At 40.9% G+C, this 18,068-nt stretch overlaps 2 protein-coding genes across 3 annotated transcripts in view; both read right to left on the bottom strand.

The window, feature by feature from the left end:
- Nucleotides 1-9,235, bottom strand: part of LOC113911080 (60S ribosomal protein L31-like) — a 119,670-nt gene extending 110,435 nt beyond the window's left edge. The window contains exons 1-3 of the mRNA XM_035723215.1: nt 9,201-9,235; nt 7,577-7,782; nt 6,192-6,391 (exon numbers count right to left, since the gene is read on the bottom strand). The gene's annotated coding sequence lies outside the window, so the exon portion shown is untranslated. The remainder of the gene's footprint in view (nt 1-6,191; nt 6,392-7,576; nt 7,783-9,200) is intronic.
- Nucleotides 9,236-10,237: 1,002 nt separating this feature from the next.
- NPY (neuropeptide Y) lies at nt 10,238-17,707 on the bottom strand. Of its 2 annotated transcripts, XM_027573921.2 has the most exons (5): nt 17,565-17,654; nt 17,019-17,081; nt 16,474-16,661; nt 12,514-12,594; nt 10,238-10,599 (listed from the first exon to the last, which is right to left on the bottom strand). In XM_027573921.2, exons 3-5 carry the CDS (start codon nt 16,659-16,661, stop codon nt 10,575-10,577), a joined length of 294 nt encoding a protein of 97 aa, XP_027429722.1. In that variant the 5' UTR covers nt 17,019-17,081; nt 17,565-17,654; the 3' UTR covers nt 10,238-10,574. The 2 variants fall into 2 exon arrangements, with proteins under 2 accessions (XP_027429722.1, XP_027429721.1); XM_027573920.1 differs by lacking the exon at nt 17,019-17,081 and having other exon boundaries at nt 10,399-10,599; nt 17,565-17,707.
- Nucleotides 17,708-18,068: the final 361 nt, after the last annotated feature.

Raw genomic sequence — 18,068 nt, 5'->3', positions numbered from 1 at the left:
TCCAAAATATATAAAGAACTTATACAACTCAATACCAAAAAAAAAAACCCACAAAAAACAAAAAACAAATAATCTGATTAAAAATGGGCAGAGGACCTGAAGAGACATTTTTCCAAAGAAGACATACAGGGGTGCCTGGGTGGTTCAGTTGTTAAGTGTCTGCCTTTGGCTCAGGTCATGATCCCAGGATCCTGGGATCAAGCCCCACATTGGGCTCCCTGCTCAGCGGGAGGCCCGCTTCTCCCTCTCCCACTCCCCCTGCTTGTGTTCCCTCTCTTGCTGTCTCTCTCTGTCCAATAAATAGAATCTTTTAAAAAATTTTTTTAAAAATTCAAAGAAGACAGAAGATTGCCAACAGACACATGAAATGACGCTCATATCACTCATCATCAGGGAAATGCAAATCAAAATCACAATGAGATATCACCTCACACCTGTCAGAATGCTAGAATCAAAGAGATAAGAAATAATAAGTATTGGCAAGATGTGGAGAAAAGGAACCTTCATGTACTATTGGTGGGAATGTACATTGGTACAGTCACTGTGGAAAACAGTTTGGAGGTTCTTCAAAAAATTAGAAGTAGAAATACCATATGATCCAGTAATTCCACTACTGAATATTTACCCCCCAAAAAAACCAAAACACTAATTTAAAAAGATAAATGCACCTCTATGTTTATTCCAGCATTATTTACAATAGCCAAATTATGGAAGCAACCCAAGTATCCACTGATAGATGAATGGATAAAGACAACGTGGCACGTATATCCAATGGAGTATTACTCAGCTATAAAAAAGAATGAAATCTTGCCATTTGCAACAACACGGATGGACGTAAAGGGTATTATGCTAAGTGAAAGAAGCCAGGAAAGGACAAATACCATATGATTTCACTTACATGTGGAAATCTAAAAAACAACAAATGAACAAACAAACAAAAAAGCAGAAACAGACCTGTAAATACAGAGAATAAACTGATGTTTGCCAAAAGGAAGGGAATGGGGATGGGCAAAATGGGTGAAAGGGAGTGGGAGACACAGGCTTGCAGTTATGGAATGACTTAAGTCATGGGGATGAAAGATACAGCATAGGGAATATAGTCAATGGTATTGTAATAGCCTTATATGGTGACGGGTGGTAGCTACACTTATAATGACCATAGCATAACATATAGACTTGGTGAATCACTATGTTGTACACCTGAAACTAATGTAACATAGAGTGTCAACTATACTCCAATAAAAATAAAAAGTGAAAAAGCTGAAACTTAATAAAAAATAAAAACACAATAAATCCTTAAAAGAATAAATTTTTTAAAAATCCTACATTTTAACACACCATTTGGAAATTTCAGACAACATTGACAAATCCTTAAAAACAACCATAGGGAAAAAAAATAGATTACCTACAGAAGCAAACCAGTTTCAGTGACTAGAGACTTCTAAAGATCAACAATGGAGGTTGTTGGTCAACGGAATACCAGCTTCAGAGTGTTGCAAAAAAAAGTAGATAAATAATGGAAGGTGTAGAATACTATATCTGGCTAAAGTGCCATTCAAGACTAAAGGTGAAATAAATTTTCAGAAGCAGACTGAAAGAATTTATCATTTCAAGACCCTATCAACTGAATCCAGAAAGAAAAAAAATACATTGAAAGCAGAAGTGAACAAAAAATTATTAAATATGGGTAAATATAAATAACCACTGACCATATAAAGGAATGGAAATATTAATGTCTAGCTTGGGAGTACAAACCAACAAAATGGTTAGAGAGGGTTATTGGAATTAAACTCATTCTAATGTCCTTATTTCATTCAGAAGAAGGATTAAAAATATAATATGCAAACTAGTGGAGGAAAAAAAGAGGAGTAAGGAAACTAGATTTATTCCATAGAAGGCAAGAAACAGGAAAAAAGAAATAAAGAAAAACATTGCAAACAGAACCAAAATAATACAGTAGAAATAAATCTAAATATATCAATAATCATGGTAAATACAAACAGTCTAAACTAGCTAGTTAAAAGAGCTTACTACTTACTTAAAAAAAAAAAACAACCTATATTTTGTCACAAGAAATACAGCTAGTGACTTGGAGAACTTAATGGCTCAGAAAGGTTGAAGATAAATGGGTGAAAGAAGATAGGTGAACACTAATTTTTTGCTAGAGTACAAACACATTTTTACGAAAAAAAAACGCGTTTGGGGAATAAAGATGTGTTACTACATAATGATAAAAGAATCATGTCTTTTCTGACACCAAAGTCTATCTTAGCAGCTCTCCATGCTGCCTATCCCTCATGACCATTGTGATCACAGGTAACAAATAGCCGATGACAATCCTACTGACAGAAAGATGATTTTAAATCCCCATAGGTAGTCAAACTGGCCTGAGCTAGAGTTCCAGCCACCGCTTACCAGCTTTGTTGCTTTATTTCATTTCACCTTTCTGTGCCTCCGGGTCCTCATCTGTGAAATGTGGCTAGCCATACTTGCGTCTCATGGTTTGTATGAGGATTAGCATAATTAAAGGAAATAGACGGCCAGTTTATACTAACTTCTCAACAGATGCTAGCTCCCTCATACCCTATTTCTTATCACAAAAAGCAAAACCTGAAAAACATAACTTCAGAAGGCAAATTGCTATTTAGGATTTCAAGTTGAAATCATTTTTCTTATAAAGAGTTAATTATCCATGAAATTAAATATTTATGCATTCACAGAATCAATGTATTTATAATGTTAGAATATGAAAGTGGCTGGTCTAGAAATTACAAGACTTTCTTAATGTCTTCATAGCTGATGTTTTTCTACCGTGGGAATATTATAAAATTACCTTTTACAATTATCTAAAGAGAATAGTGTTCTGTAAAGTCAATTAGGAAAATAGCATGCAGTCGAACAGTTCCATTCAGGTGTGTAAGTGCTGATGGTTGGTTTAGATGCTCACCTGTAAGTAGTTCAGCACTTGGAGCATATTTTCTATTAAAACAAGACCACAAATGGTTAATTGTTTCCCAAGTGGGGTGACCAACTGTCCTGGATGGCCTGAGACCAAAGGGCTTCCCAAAATACAGGACTTTTAGTGCTAAACCTGGGAAAGTCCTGGGAAGCCCAGAATTTTTGGTCATGCTACCAGGCCAGCACCCTAAATCTGATCTGCCTGCATCAGTCACAGTTGCTGGAACCCTTCATGAGGACCCTGCTCTGCCAGCTGCCAGTTTCTCCTGTTAGTGGGCACAGCACTTGACCTCTGACAGTCATCTGAGGCCCCAGATGCTGAAACTACTCTGGGGTCCATGTGTGGGAGACAAAAGAACTGTGTCCTCTTATACTTCGTCACTTAGACCTCAGCGCAGCCTGTTCTATGCCAAGAATACCACTTCTTCCAAAAACACGGTGCTTTTAGCTTTGTGTACTCTTCTCACATTGCTACCCAAAAAGAGTCTCTCATTTTCAGGGTAGAGATAGGAGCGTTAAGAGAGGATCAGATGCCATCTTATCCTCTCTCTGGTCTTTATGGTCTCATCCTACCTCCCATTTGTATCAACTCAGACAATCGATGTCACTGAGAGGACAATCGATGCTCAGTCTGAGAGGGATGGCCATTCACTATGTCCCCAGACAGCCACCTCAGAATTCTACTTGGAGCTTGCCTAAGTACCTGCACACACTTTCTTCTAGGAATATAACGTAGCTAATAATGACCTTGAGATCTGCAAAAGAGCAGCCTATTGAATAACTGCCATTCACCAGGTCCACTTCAAATGACACTCCTACTACCTACACATTCTAGTAGAAATGAGTTCAGCCTCCCCTGTTCCCCCATAGCAATTACTTTCTGGTCCTATTTAAACCTCAATCATGATCTGTCTCGTATTAGAGTCACTTAAGCATGTGTCTATCTCCTTCATAAATTCTCAGGTCTTTAAGAGCAGAGAAACTATCCCACTCACTCTTAGAACTGAGCAGAGTACCTGTCACAGAGAGACTATTCAGTGAATGTTTCGGGAATTGATAACATCCTTGGGACTCTAGAAACTCATCAGAGATCAGCTGGTTCTACTGTGACTTGGTCAATAATTCAGTCTGTTAGAAGGAATGACTATATTAAATATGTTCTGCCAACATTGCTTATTCTTGCATTAAAATTTACAGACCAGTTAATTTATTAGATCCCTATGATTTGAAAAGACCTGGCAGTGATAGAAAAAATGTGGGAATCAGAATAAATAAAATTCAAACTTTCATTGAAAAGTCATTTGAATGATGCTGTTCCCTCCAGTAGATAACAACTCAACAGGAAGGTGTTACTTAGGAAAAAAGGGTAAAATGTGATTTTTATATTCTACTCAAAGGCTCTCATTTCAACTTTAAATTGCCTCATAATACAATAGCAGCCAAATCAATGAACAAAGTCAAATTTCAAGTAAATACAATGAATAAATCAAGTTTCAAACTCAATTAACTTCTGGGAAAACAAAGACTCCTAAAATCAGGAATGGATTGAGAATTAAAGGAATCTGTGTCTTATAAAAAAAATTTTTTTAAATGCCCAAATCCTTTACAAGTTTAAATATCAAAATTGCTTAAAGACAAAAATAGTTGTAAGATGCACCCTACATTAGAGTTAATAATACACATAATCTGCTAATACAACATACTAATAATCTTTCAATACATTAGCAATGTAAGTGGTAACAATTCGCAAAAGCGCCAAAATTATCATTAGCTCAAAGCCAGTGAAAAATTATTCATTGCCCAAAAGGTTTCAGAGAGTTTTGGTACTACAATATCCAAGGCTGAAAAAAAAGTTCTTTATGATCTTGACAGTAAAGGTAATCCAAGGTGAATCAAACCTCTGAGATGTCAGGAAAGAAGAGCCTATTCAACCAGTACCTTTAAGGGCACCAGGAAGCTATGTTTAAATAAACTCCTTCTCTTTTGTCAAGACCCTGCTATAAATGGTACCTGCTATAAATGATCACAAGGAATCCTTTGTGCTTGTTCACCAAACATTGCATTTGTTGTGGCTCCTCTGGGATCACTCCCAGGCATCCCCATCAGCTCCAGACAGAACTGGCTTTCACTGAGCACCTACTACATGTCAGGCAATAAGATAAGTACCATCACACACAATCACCCCAGTCCCACAATTGCAAAGCGTTTCAATCCTGCAGCATTAGAACAAGTTTAAATTGGTAGCTATCACTTAGCACACTAAACTATGAGCCCAGATGACACATACGATTAATTATATGTTATTCCACTCCAATTTTTTAAAAAAGGAAAAGATTCTGTGTGATTTCACACTGTACTAAATTTTCTAAAAGGCAATCATTTAGTTGTAACAATATCATAATCCTTCTACCCATGAACCACAATAAAAGAATATTCCACAGAACCATCTCATTCAAAAGGCAATTTTCCTTTACGGTGATAGAAAAGGTATTTGTTTAGTTCTGAGCATTATAACTGATCCCAATGTTCTACAAGAAGGAGAAAAAAAATATTTTTTTCTGTTGCCTCAGAGTGGTAAGTAACCATCTAAACATAATCCATGTGTATTGGAAAGCAAGAGGGAACAATGAACTGCCATCATATTTGCTTTCAGCAAGGCCATCAAGCCTGCATGTGGGCCTAGCTCTGTATAGTGCATCAGGCATCTTTACTTAGCAGAAAGCACTGTACCACAGCGTGCAAATCCTAATCCAGGGCTGATTTTTCGTGCCCTTTATATCTGCTCCTCTGTCCTGACATCCAGACCGGGGGAAGAGGCTAGTAGATACTAAGAAAGTCAAAATGTTGCGAAAGAAATAGTGAGTCCTTTCCTTCCTGAATTAGGGAGTTTGAGCCAACCCTATAGTATTTATTCTCTGAATTTACAAATTTGTTAATTAGATCATAGTTAAGACATCTCAGGCTGAGAAGTCCAGTCCTAATTTGAATGAAGAATATTATTAGAGGCACCAGTCTGCCCCTGGAGCCAGTCTATGGAAAAGCAGGTGGGATTGGAAAAAGGGAGAAATGCCGGAGAGAAGAAAGCTGGAGACGGAACTTGCTTTCATCCCAAATGGGATCTTTCCTTCAGAACAGTAACCCAGTGGTCCAGGCCTAGCATGTCGTCAAATTCAAAGTATAGGCATCAAGATTAATTAAAAAGCACTCAAAGTATATAAATTTCTCTCTCATACCTGCTTTTCTTCTACTCTTATCTTGCATTTCTCGTCTGGCAGTGGGTACGCCTGCTTTGAACCTCAGCTCAAGTGTCTGTAGCTCCAGGAAGTTTGGCCTGCTTCCTCCACTCTCCCCAACCTTGGGCAGGAGCCCCTTCATGGCTCCTGTAACATCTCCTGCCCACTTCTTGTTAGAGAGGGAGGAGATATCTCTGCCCCTGAAATGGGAAATAATGGCTGTGAGGGGCCCCTTCCTCTATTCTCATCCCTACGCCCCTTTGCTTGATGGAATCTGATGGATTCATTAACCACAGTGCACTGTGGGCAAGGACACTGTGTCTGAAGTAATTTGCATTTAGCGATGTCCCTCCTTCCATCTACTGCTAGATGTGGCAGGCTGGCTCTTCTTGTCTATGCACCTGTTGGGCTAAGTGGATCTGAGCATCTGCCCCACAGACCTTACTATTCCTGTCATGCTGCACCAGGAGGCTGAGATGTTGACGGGGTACAGGGGTACTTTAGAAGCTCAGGCCTTAGCCAGAGGCCCTGATTCAACTTAGGGCAACCCTGCATTTGGCCTCATTGGATACTTGCCCATCTGACACTTTGTTACCATTTTGGCAGTTGATTCTTATATCTACAGTTCCTTTGTCAGGGAAAATGCAAAGGGAAGCATGATAAGTGGGTAGGTTCTAGCACCTAACTATATCCCAAACCTCTAACAATCCTATCTTTGCACTTCCAATAATACACTGTAAATATCTGCCTCCCTCATTAGATGGTAAATTCCTCAAAAAACTATTATTGATCTTGTTATCCCCAGTGCTTAGTACAATGTCCGATACATAGTAGGTACTCAAAAACTGTTGAGTGGATGAATGAACGTATGAATGAGTTTGGCCATTCTTGGACCTACTTCATTGACCCAACTCCTGGCCACCCTGCCTCTGTTCCTATAAGGTAGTCCCCTGACCATTCCCTACACAAACTCAGGCTGACCCACCTGTGTTCACCCAGCTCAACATCCTCATTCTCTTTTAAGCTTTTTCCAGCTAATTCTGTCCACACTCATTTCCTTTTCTAAATGCCTTTTGCACAATTTAGTACTTTGCTATTCTCAATTTGTTTTAAGTATGCTAGAGTTACGTTCTTGACTAGTCTGTGTCGACTGCTGTCGACTGACTTCTTCCATGAAACATCATCAGGAGGGCAAAGTTGGCAAATAGAGGAACTGCTATCTAGTCTCCCTACCTTGAATTAGGTGGGGAAAGTCAGTTACTTTCCCTAGGCCTCAGTTTCCTCTTCTATGAAAATGGAGGAATCATCTGAGTACGTCATGGCATTGTAAGCAACAAAGTAAAAAATACAATGGCATCTGTAAAAATCTTATGCATAATTTATACCTCTTAGAATGTAGAACCAAGTTTGGATCAGCAGAGACCTCAATAATTGCTTGGAGATTTACTAGATAATGATGATATTGCTTACAGGCATCTCATTTTAATGAAGGTTCAGTTGTTCTTAGTAACTCTAGTAAGGATTATTATTACTTGCAATGACAGATGAGTGATCTGGTACATTTACTCTTATTCCAAGGAGGGTCAGGTGGCTGAAAATGTTTGAAAAATATTACTAGAGAATCTCCTGGAATGTAGTTTTGCAGTTTATAAATGTTTACCACTATTGTATTTCTTAAAGTGAATTCTTGTTTATTAGCAATATCTTAGTCTATTTGGGCTGCTATAGCAAATTACCATAGATGAGTGGCTTAAAAACAACAGAAATTTATTGCTCACAGTTCTGGAGGCTGGGAAGTCCAAGATCAAGGCACCAGTAGACCTGGTGTCTGCTGAGGGCCTACCTCCTGGTTCATAGACAACCATATCTTCACTGTGTCCTCACATGATGGAAGGGATAATGGAGCTCTCTGGAGTCCCTTTTAAAAAGGACACTTAATCCCATTCATGAGAGCTTCACTCTCGTGACCTAATCAACCCCCCTAAAGACCCTACCTCCAAATGCCATCACTTTGGGGATTAGGATTTCAACATATAAATCTGAAAGGATACAAACATTCAGTCTCCAGCAAGGGAGTTATAATCCAACACGAGAATTATCAAAAACTTCATCCTTATCCATTCCCCTACTATTACTTACTTGTAACATTATCTTAACTTGAATTCTGATCTCAGTATAAACTTATGTGGAAAGTCGGGTAGGATTTATGATCCCATCTCATGAGTGAGAACTCAGAAATTTAGTAAATTTGAAAGTCCGATGGCCTGGAAGCCGCTGCCTCAGACAACAGGGCTCACGTGGTGTGAGGCTTCAGGCCTCTTTCTAGTAAGATGAGGTGAAGACGTGAGATACCAAGGCCTGATTTATAGGTAAAATATAGACTGTCTAATATTTAGCCTTTGGGGCACTTACATTTGGTAGGATAAGAGGTTTAAACTTTTGTTTTAAAATGAAATTCCCAGGTCATTTTTCAAGGGTTTATATACCTCCTTCCTATTTGCTCTGCTCCGTGAAACCGAGAGTTCTGTAATTGGTGATGAATATTCAGATTACCTGTGCTGCCAAATGAATCTTTCAGTCAACTTGTTTTGCATCATATTAATTTCAGTAAAGAAAATCTCCAAATATACTAGGTTAGTAAAGAACTTTTGATGTTATGTGATAAGAAATGGTGACTTACTCAACATTTTAAGATTACAAAAACACTTTACATATTGGTGCAGTAGTCCCCTACCTCCCCCCACCCCCGCCTGCCTTTATCCAGGTGGAGGGGAGGATACATTCCAGGACCCCCAGTGGATGCCTGAAACCGTGGAGAGTACCAAACCCTACAGAGACCGTTTTTTCCTATACATACGTAAGTATAATAAAGTTTCATTCATAAGGTAGGCACAGTAAGAAATTAATAAAAATGACTAATAATGAAATAGAACACTGATAATATACCGTAATAAAAGTTATGTGAACGTGACCTCTCTCTCTCTAAATATTTTACTATGCTGTACTCACCCTTATTCTTCTTGCGAGATGGGAGATGATAAAACGCCTACGGGATGAGATGAAGTGAGGGAAATGACGTGGGCGCTGTGACGTAAAGTTAGGCTACTAGTGACCGTCTGATGATTCGTCAGAAGGAGGAGCATCTCCTTCCAGACAGCAATGGTCCGCAGGTAATCGAAACTGCGGAAGGCGAAACTGCAGATAAGGATATTTAGTTCAAAGCCCAAAGAAACAAAAATAAGGACAAATTTAGGAAAATCGCAGAGCGCTTTCATTGAAGGGAATTATGTTTTGTAGTGTCACTGACTTCAGTGGCTGAAGAAACAGAATTCATTATATACAGAGAATATTTTATATACTCTAAGATTCCGTAAGATGGGATGTATATGGGAGTTGTGTAATCAATTTTAAAACAGCACCTAAAAATATTTTTTACAGGGAGATTCAAAGTACAAATATAGGAGGAGACCCATTTTCTTTGCTTTAGAAATTACATGTAAGAATCTAATAACATAAATTTAAAACTAAGCCCATGCGTAGGTACATGAAGGAGGGGGAAAGTTTAATAACCTTTAGCCGAATTAATTAACATACCCCATGTTGTGTGAAAAGGTAGTCATTCTTACTCAGTGCATTTCTGTTTAGGACTCAAATTCTAAGTGTAGTGGCCCCAAAAAATGTATGGATCTAAGCTGTCTGATATGATAGCTGCTAGAAACATGTCACTATTGAAATTAAAACCCAGTAAAATTTAAAACTCAGCTCCTCATTTGCACTTGCTACATGCACATGCTCAAAGCCACACATGGCTAGTGGCTACTATATTAAAGGACATCTTGCAGAAAGTTCTATTAGACAGCAGTCCTTTCTGCTAATAGTATAGGTTAACAAGGTTAACAGGGATTTCATGTGCATGTGGGGGAAAGTTCAGCCAATTATTCCAAATTAGCATGCACTTGCTCCAAGTTTCTAAATACTTCTATTGTTACACACACACACACACACACACACACACACACACACACACACACAGAGCTGAATCTTGATCATCATAAATCATCATATCTTTATATTTTCCATAGTCACTGTTTTAATATTGGTGAAGCAAACTTTGAACCTGCTACTCGAGGGAGATTGTGATGTAATGAATACCTTAAAATAATTCTCACTATTGCACCCACAGACTTTTTCATTGAGGAACATAACATTTTTGAATGCTTGGTACTTTATTTAAACACACATATATACAAGGATGACAAAGGGAAACTCTGCAGAGTTGAACACAGTGGCTGCATGCATTGAGAGGATCGGCAGACTCTAGTTTTACAGGATGAAATTCGGGTTGAAAATAGGTAAAGACTGGAGAGCGAGTTTCATTTCCCATCACCACATAGAAGGGTCTTCCAGCCTGTCAAACACAAGAAGGAAAGCATGTGAGAGAAGCTTCCCAACTTCCTGGGAGGCTTTCAAAATTGAGACATTCAGTTCTGAACCGAAAGATGATCAGGAACTATTGAAAAGGCCCCTGTTGGCACTCTAAACAGGAGGTCATGTAGAATATCAGAGCAGAAGACAGTGGCGTAATATGCAGAAACCCAGCTGAGTAGCTTTCACTCATGTTCACAGGAGTCTCAGGCAAATCTCAGAGTACTGAAAAGGCTCTGTATTTATCAAAGGAACCGAAGAACTCTGCAATATTTCTAAAGATCAAAACTACAGGAATCACACAAAATGGTAACAAGAAAGTTATTGTTACACAACTCTGAATATGCTTCTTTTGTTTTCCTGCAAGGCTTTTTATGTAGTAAGATGCTATTTTTATAAAAAACCCTTTTTAATAAAATAGCTTTCACAGGCAACTTCAAGGCTGTCAACTTTGGCCTCCTCCTAACTGCACATGATTGAGACTGTCCATTAGGGTCCAATTAACTCTATTCCACGCACCAACTGTGAGACTTCAAGCCACAAAACAAACAGTAGCAGCAAGGTTGTTAAGTCTGGATGGTTCTTTTTCTTACCGAAAGTACATAAGATCTACCCTAAACTTTTTACCACAATAAGCATCACATGCATGTCAATGAAAGCTTAAGGGCATCTGTGTTTAGTATTAAAAATAACCTTTATGAATTTCCCACCTGCTTCCCTTGCATTTGCTGTTTAAATCTGGGTTGATACCTCCAGATACAAGAGTACTGGAGCTTTATTCCAAGTCCAAATAGTTGTTTCCTTCAGAGAAAACAAACCTGACAACTCTAGACCTGTACCTTGGCCCTGGCTGGCCATTTCACAAGACAACAGAGAGATGGTTGGGGGGGGGAGTAAGTGGCTCAGCAGGTCACCCCTCTGTTCTCTGGGGAGAACCCCAATGAAGAGTGACATGCCAGTCATGCTCACTGAGCAAGTGTTCTAGTGACCTCTTCTGGGGAACCTGGTTCTTGACATTGTCAAGCTCTGGGTTTAAGGCAGACAAGCTCCCACAGAAATGGATGAACTACGTGCCCCTTGATCTTGCTCAGGGCAGAGGCAGGAGGGATAGGACAGAACAGCCAGGAAGTTATGAAAATGGAGGAGGGTCGGGCTGCTTTCCAGCAGCACTCATTGCTCATTGTCCACAGTGTTTCACACCAGCTGTTGGTAGGCACCTCTTCCCAAGACTAGGCCACACTCCCAGAAAGCCTCCAAGGTCACAGACAAGTCCCTAAGAATATTATGTCCTTAACATTCATTCCATGAATGCAATAAATTATTATGTGATATTGAGCTTAAAATATGTCAAAAAGTAAACAATAGCTGCCTCCCACGTCTCCCCTCCCCCCTGCCCTGCCACCAAGATTTATCTACAGCTTCATGTAAAATGAGGAAGACTAGAGCAAGACCCATGAGTGACATATGCAGGACATCTAGACACTCCAAATACCATATGAAAACTAAAGATTATCCCCGCCAAAGATGGACTATTGGTCATTTCAATGTAGAGATGAGGACTTACTCTACATTCTCTCAATTCTAACCCAGTTAGAAATTCTATATAGAGTCTTTTCTAAGGTAAAAGTCACTTATGTTAAAAATTTTCAAAGAAGCACCAAATAATCTGGGGTAGAAAATGATACCCCACAGAAGTTTAGAGATTTGCAAATTATTACATGAAAACAAAGGTCCTCACTGCCCTGTGACCCATCTCCATTTCTGCCCAAATACTACCTGGTCTGGAAGACCCATTCCAATGTCCCCACCCACCCCTACCCCAGGCAGCCCTCTGGGATTTCCCTCTCCTGTGCCATCTTGAGCTCTGCAACAATGTCCCCATACAAGTCTTTCATACCTAGTTCTGGGAACATTTTCTGTGCTTTCTCTCATCAAGAGGTCTGAAATCAGTGTCTCGGGGCTAGATCGTTTTCCATACCTAAAAAAAAAAAAAAAAAAGAAGAAGAAAAAGAAAAGTCCTTAAAGCAAATTTGAAATAGTCATAAAAAGGAAAAATATTTTTTAAAAAAAGGAAGATAGTGTCCCACGTGGTTGATCATCTGTTAACAAGTAATCTGGGTATATGAAACAGACATTATCAGAAATATCATTTTGAATTATAAATAATTTTGCTTAAATAATAATTTACCAGAATATTTGAACCAATCAAAATTCCTAGTCAAATTCTTGCCTTTTTATACTACCACAAACAGTACATAGACTTTTATAACTGACAGGAAATAAAAATACATTACAGTATGATTTTAAATGTTTCCATAATTAGTAAATTGGCTATAGTCCTGATGATACACAGCAGTTTAAACCTTAACAAAGAGACCAGATGATATTTCAGGAACAGCCCTGGGAAAAAAATCAGCAGACAGAAGTTCTAGACCCACCTGTGTCTTCAAATCTCAGTTTTCTCATTTGTAAAAATAAAATCATAACTCATGCTTAAATTGGAGTCTTTGTGGAAATCCAATGCGAGCCATAATGTTTTGAAAGTGACAGAGTAAAACACAAATGAAGATATTGCTGTTGAAATGCACTCGTTCTTACAGAAAACAACAAACCTTGATCCTGTATTTCCCATATTTGTTTGGGGTACCAAAAGCTAAAAACCTTCTCTCATGCTGTGATTTTAATCTGCCCCGTAAATATAAAGGAATCTCACAGATCGTGGAAAGACCATGAAATGTTACTGGTCTTTTTTCTCCTGGAGCAGTATATGGATCTAGGACTATATGTGAATGCAAGGGTGGTATATGCTAATTTCTTCAGGTGAGTGAGTACATGGGTCTTTGCCTATCTGTCTGTCTCTCACTGCTAAAGGATCTGACAAGTCTATACCAAGATATATTTTTCCCTTTCTCAGAAAAGGCCTTGTATACCAGAAGCCATATTGTTCACAAATGAAAAACTAGCCTGGATGGATTGATTAGCTACCAGGTAAAACAGCAAAACAAAGCCATCAGAGGGTATATCTATCAAGTACAATTAAATCTAAATTTTGGGGGAAGATTTCCTATTATTTCTCCTTTGCTGGGACTTAAGGAAGCAAAAACGAACAAACTGCTCCCCCCACCCCCATCATTTGTAAGATTTCCTCAACATTTTCTGGAGTTGTGATATCAAACTATAGACTGCTGCTTATACCTATTTATTCTGTTCATCAGTTAATTTTATTAATCTTAAAACTCTTGAGCAACTTCAATTCATTTATCTTCACCATGCTCCAGTGAATAGAACTGGCTAATAGTTTCTCCAATTTACTAATAAAGAACCTAAATCTAGAATAGCAGGATTTGCAGTCCTAAAGTGGCACACAGGACAGCAACGTTCATTTTTCTTCCTTCTCTACTTAATTCTGGATTATCCTTCTTCTCTACCATGCTTTAACTGGCAAAGATGAAGTCTCTAGGGAAAAAAATTCTCAAACCTGGCTTCAATTAGTATCAACTGGGAAGCTTTTAAAACCTCTGTAAAGTCCAGGTCCCACCCCCGAGGCTCTGATTTAACTGGTCAGGGATGAAGCCCAGCACTAGTATATTTTGAAAGCTCCCCAGGTGATTCCTATGTGTGACCAGGATGGAGAAAGGCTAATCTAGCGCTGGGTTTCTCAATCTTGGCACTATATATGACATTTGGGGCTGGAAAATTCTTTGTTGCAGGGGGCTGTCCTAGGCATCATAGGATGTTTAGAGTATAAAGTCAGCACCAGTTGAGAACCACTGATTTAGGGAACTGTAAAAGCCACACGTGGTAGATTCATGCTCTAGAATAAACGATGCAGCTTTCAGAAGCAATGGACCGGGAGCATATAGCTTAAAAACTGCGTAGAAAAAGGGAACAAAGAGAATGTTATCAGACTACCATTTGTGCCAAATAAAAACATGTTCACAAATAACACCGTAATTTTCAAAAATACAACCAGGTGGGGATTGGGTGTGTGAGATGGGAAGGCAATGAGAGTACGGAATGGAGACAATGGGTGCAGATGACAAACCTCTCATGGTTTCTAAGAAGGAATTTATGTGAAGATGAGACAGAAAACTCTGGTTCAGAATCAATGCATTCCCACCTAACCTGAATCTCTTCCCATGAAACTCAAGTCCCTTCCCTTTATTTTTTCCTCATCAAAGATGGAGATCACACTGGATGCTGATGGTAGTGACAATGTCCGCGGGAAATCAGTGGGAGTGCTCCAGTTTCATCACCCCTAAAAAGAAAAGCCTTCCTAAAATGTTCTTAGATTCATGACCTGTAAAATGGAGATAATTATATTCACTTCAAAGCTTTGAGGTGAAGACAGAATGAAATAATGCCTAGGGAAACATTTTGAAATGCTAAAGCTTTCATACAATAGTAAAGCTTTATAGCAATCATCTTTGCAGAAATAAGTTCTACTGTGTTATAACTGACAAACTAAATAACCAACAAAGCTTTTCCTAGATAAACAACAAAATTAATATTTTTTATTTGAACAAGTTCTTTTCTCTGGTCTATACTACAGCATAAGCAAGTATTTGAAGCATTTAACTTTCTGAGAAGTCTACTAGGATATAAAACATCATTGCTTTTTCCTAATTAAAATGAACCGACTTCAAGGTTCACAAACCAATACTATTTAATTCCAGCATTTTATGTATTTGATTCTATGTAAACTGGGACTTTTTCAGAAGTTTTTTAGGATGTCATACCCCTTTTTGATGAAACAGGGAAAAAATTTTATTTAAGAAATATAAATTCTCCCCACTTTGAATCCTTCCCAACTATTCCCTGACTTGTAAACAGTAACAAGTATGGTAAAAACAAAAATAACACTTTACAAAATACAATTTAGACATGTTAGCATTAATGTTTTTAAAGGGCTCACCCTTTTTAGCTTATCAAGGTCATTTGATACCAGTAATTAAAATAAGATATTGAATGACTTAGAACTAAGATGAACCAATTTTGGGAACAAATTTTAAATCCTATATTATAGTTAGAATGTGATTTTTTTTTTTGCTTTATATTTGATGTTGAGAGTGAAAACATGACATTTAATTTTAGCTTTCTGAAGATTCAGAATAAAGTTTACAATTTCTCAAATTCCATGTAATCCCTGGGTTTATCCCAGGGTGACTAGTTTCTCCTTAACAAAGCACTAAGTGGGCACTTCCTTCTCAAAATTCACCTACTAGAAGATGGGAAGAGTCTGCATTTTAGATCAACTGTTTTCATGCTAAATCTTTATTAGCATCAAGATTTTTAAGTAAAGGGCTGAGACTGGAAAAAAAATCACTGTACAGAAGAAAAGAAACTAGCTCCATTTGTCTTATCCTAAATACTGTCATTCAATTTTGCTCTGGGCAGCTTGGAAAATCTGGCAGTGTCTTTGGCAACCCAGCTGTTTCCTGGTTGGTGGTGGTGGTTGTAGTTTCTCAACACTCAGCTCATTCTTCTCCCTACAGCACTTACCCCAGCACTCCTGACCTGTTTTTTTTGGGGGGGGGGTCCTTTCCCATCCAGGTTTCCAAACAGTCCCCCAACTGCTCTAAGAACAAAAAAGAGCAGGGAGTGAGTGGGAGAAGATGGACAGCCACACAGCCTAAGGAGCCTAAATCTGGGGGGTCACGATTTTGTAACTATAGTTGCAGAGGGAAAGTGTTCAGTGCCCTACCCAATTATTCACTGAGAACTGAGTATGTGTCTGATACTGTGCTGCCCAGGAATACAAGCAAGAAAAAAAACTGGTCTCAGTCTTCTGAGATCCCCAGGATCTCCGGTTGTGGGACAGGGCGCTCCGGGAGTCGGTCCCGAGGAGCCCACCCACCTCTGCCTGGTGATGAGGTTGATGTAGTGCCGCAGCGCTGAATAGTATCTGGCCATGTCCTCCGCCGGCGCGTCCTCTCCGGGGTTGTCTGGCTTGGAGGGGTACGCCTCAGCCAGCGCGCCCAGGCACACAAGCAGGGACAGGGCGAGGGTCAGTCCGGAGAGCCCCAGTCGCTTGCTACCCAGCATCTGCGGGCACAGAAGGCGCAGCGGAGAAGAGTGGGGATGGAAAGGACACACGCCTCGAACCTCCCTCCCTTGTCTCCCTCCCCACTATCACTCGCGACCCCTCAATCCGCGTTCAACCCAGTCCCTTAGAGGAAGCGGAGCAGCACTCCGCTTACTAACGGCAACACCTGCCCTGGCCGGATCCCTCTGTTCCACCCGAAAAGTCCGCGCAAATTCCGTCCAAGTCGCTGGACGCAAGAGTCGCGCGCAACGAGAGGCGCGGGACTGGGGGCCAGCGCCAGCCGGCGCCAGTTTAGATACTTTAAAAACAGATGTAGAAGTTGCTCCCCGTAGGTTAAGGAATTGTCACCTTCCTACCCTTTTCCCCAAATCGCCGTCGGAGGGGAAAAGTTTCTTCTCTAATGCTTGTGGTCTGTCTTGCTGCAAGAGATAGATAGTTATGGCTGAGATTCCTTCGGGGTGACAATTTGGGAGAGAGAGGAGAGAACTGCCCTCCGGGCAGTAGTCTCAGTTCGGATCCCAAGGATCCGGGAAGGTGATCCCTCACTCAGCGGGAGCTGCCAGGGAAACCTCCATCCAGGCAGGGACCCCCGAGGAAACTGCCACCTGCCCGGGGTTGGGGTCGCGTCTCCCTCCAAGTCCTCCAAAAGATAACCCAGAGGGACCGCGCAGCCGGGAGGGTATGGGAGCAGGGCGGAGGTGCAGTCGGAAAGGACCAGAAGGAGAAAGTGGAATTTAGTCTCCAAGATCGGACGCCGCGCGTCGGGGCAGGAGAGGACAGAGCGCGGCGCGCAGGGGTTGGGAAGCCGGGCGCGACCCTCCCGGGGCCCCAGAGCTCCCCCGAGGGTGAGCCGGCGCCGTCCCCCCGCTCCCGCCCCAAGCCGAGTGGGTCGTGGCACTCACGGTGGCGGGCGAGCGGGCGGGCGTGGCGGGGCGGCGAGCGCTCTGCAGTCAGGTGCGCCTCTCCGAGGGGTGAGTGCCGGCGGACAGGGTGCGGAGAGCAGGTCGCAACAGGGCTTTTATGGCGCTCCCTCGCCGCGGCAGGAGGGGCCTCGGGCAATCACGTTCGGGTGACTCCCACCCCACCACTTCCCGCCCCCGACTGGTGGGGGCGGGGAGAGGGGGCTGAAGCCGCAGTCGCTCGAGCTGCGGCTCCTGTGGCCACCCGCACCCCAACTCCTGGACCCCAGGCCCTGCCGGGGGTGGGGGGGTCCTGGAGAGATGCGAGCGTGGCCGAAGCCCGAGTCCCTGCCCTCACGCGGCGCCCAACCCGGCTTTCCTTCACACCCCGTCTAGTCCAGCTTGAGATACGAGCAGCCCAGATCTACTGTGTCGCCTGTCACTGAGACCACCAACTCTATGGGTGGTAAGGTAGGGGATACATGAATCCTCTACTTGGTGGGGCAT

Source organism: Zalophus californianus, chromosome 12 (genome assembly GCF_009762305.2).
Source record: "Zalophus californianus isolate mZalCal1 chromosome 12, mZalCal1.pri.v2, whole genome shotgun sequence".
NCBI lineage: Eukaryota > Metazoa > Chordata > Mammalia > Carnivora > Otariidae > Zalophus > Zalophus californianus.
The sequence above is the reverse complement of the archived record's forward strand: the minus strand, read 5'-3'. Positions and strand labels throughout refer to the sequence as shown.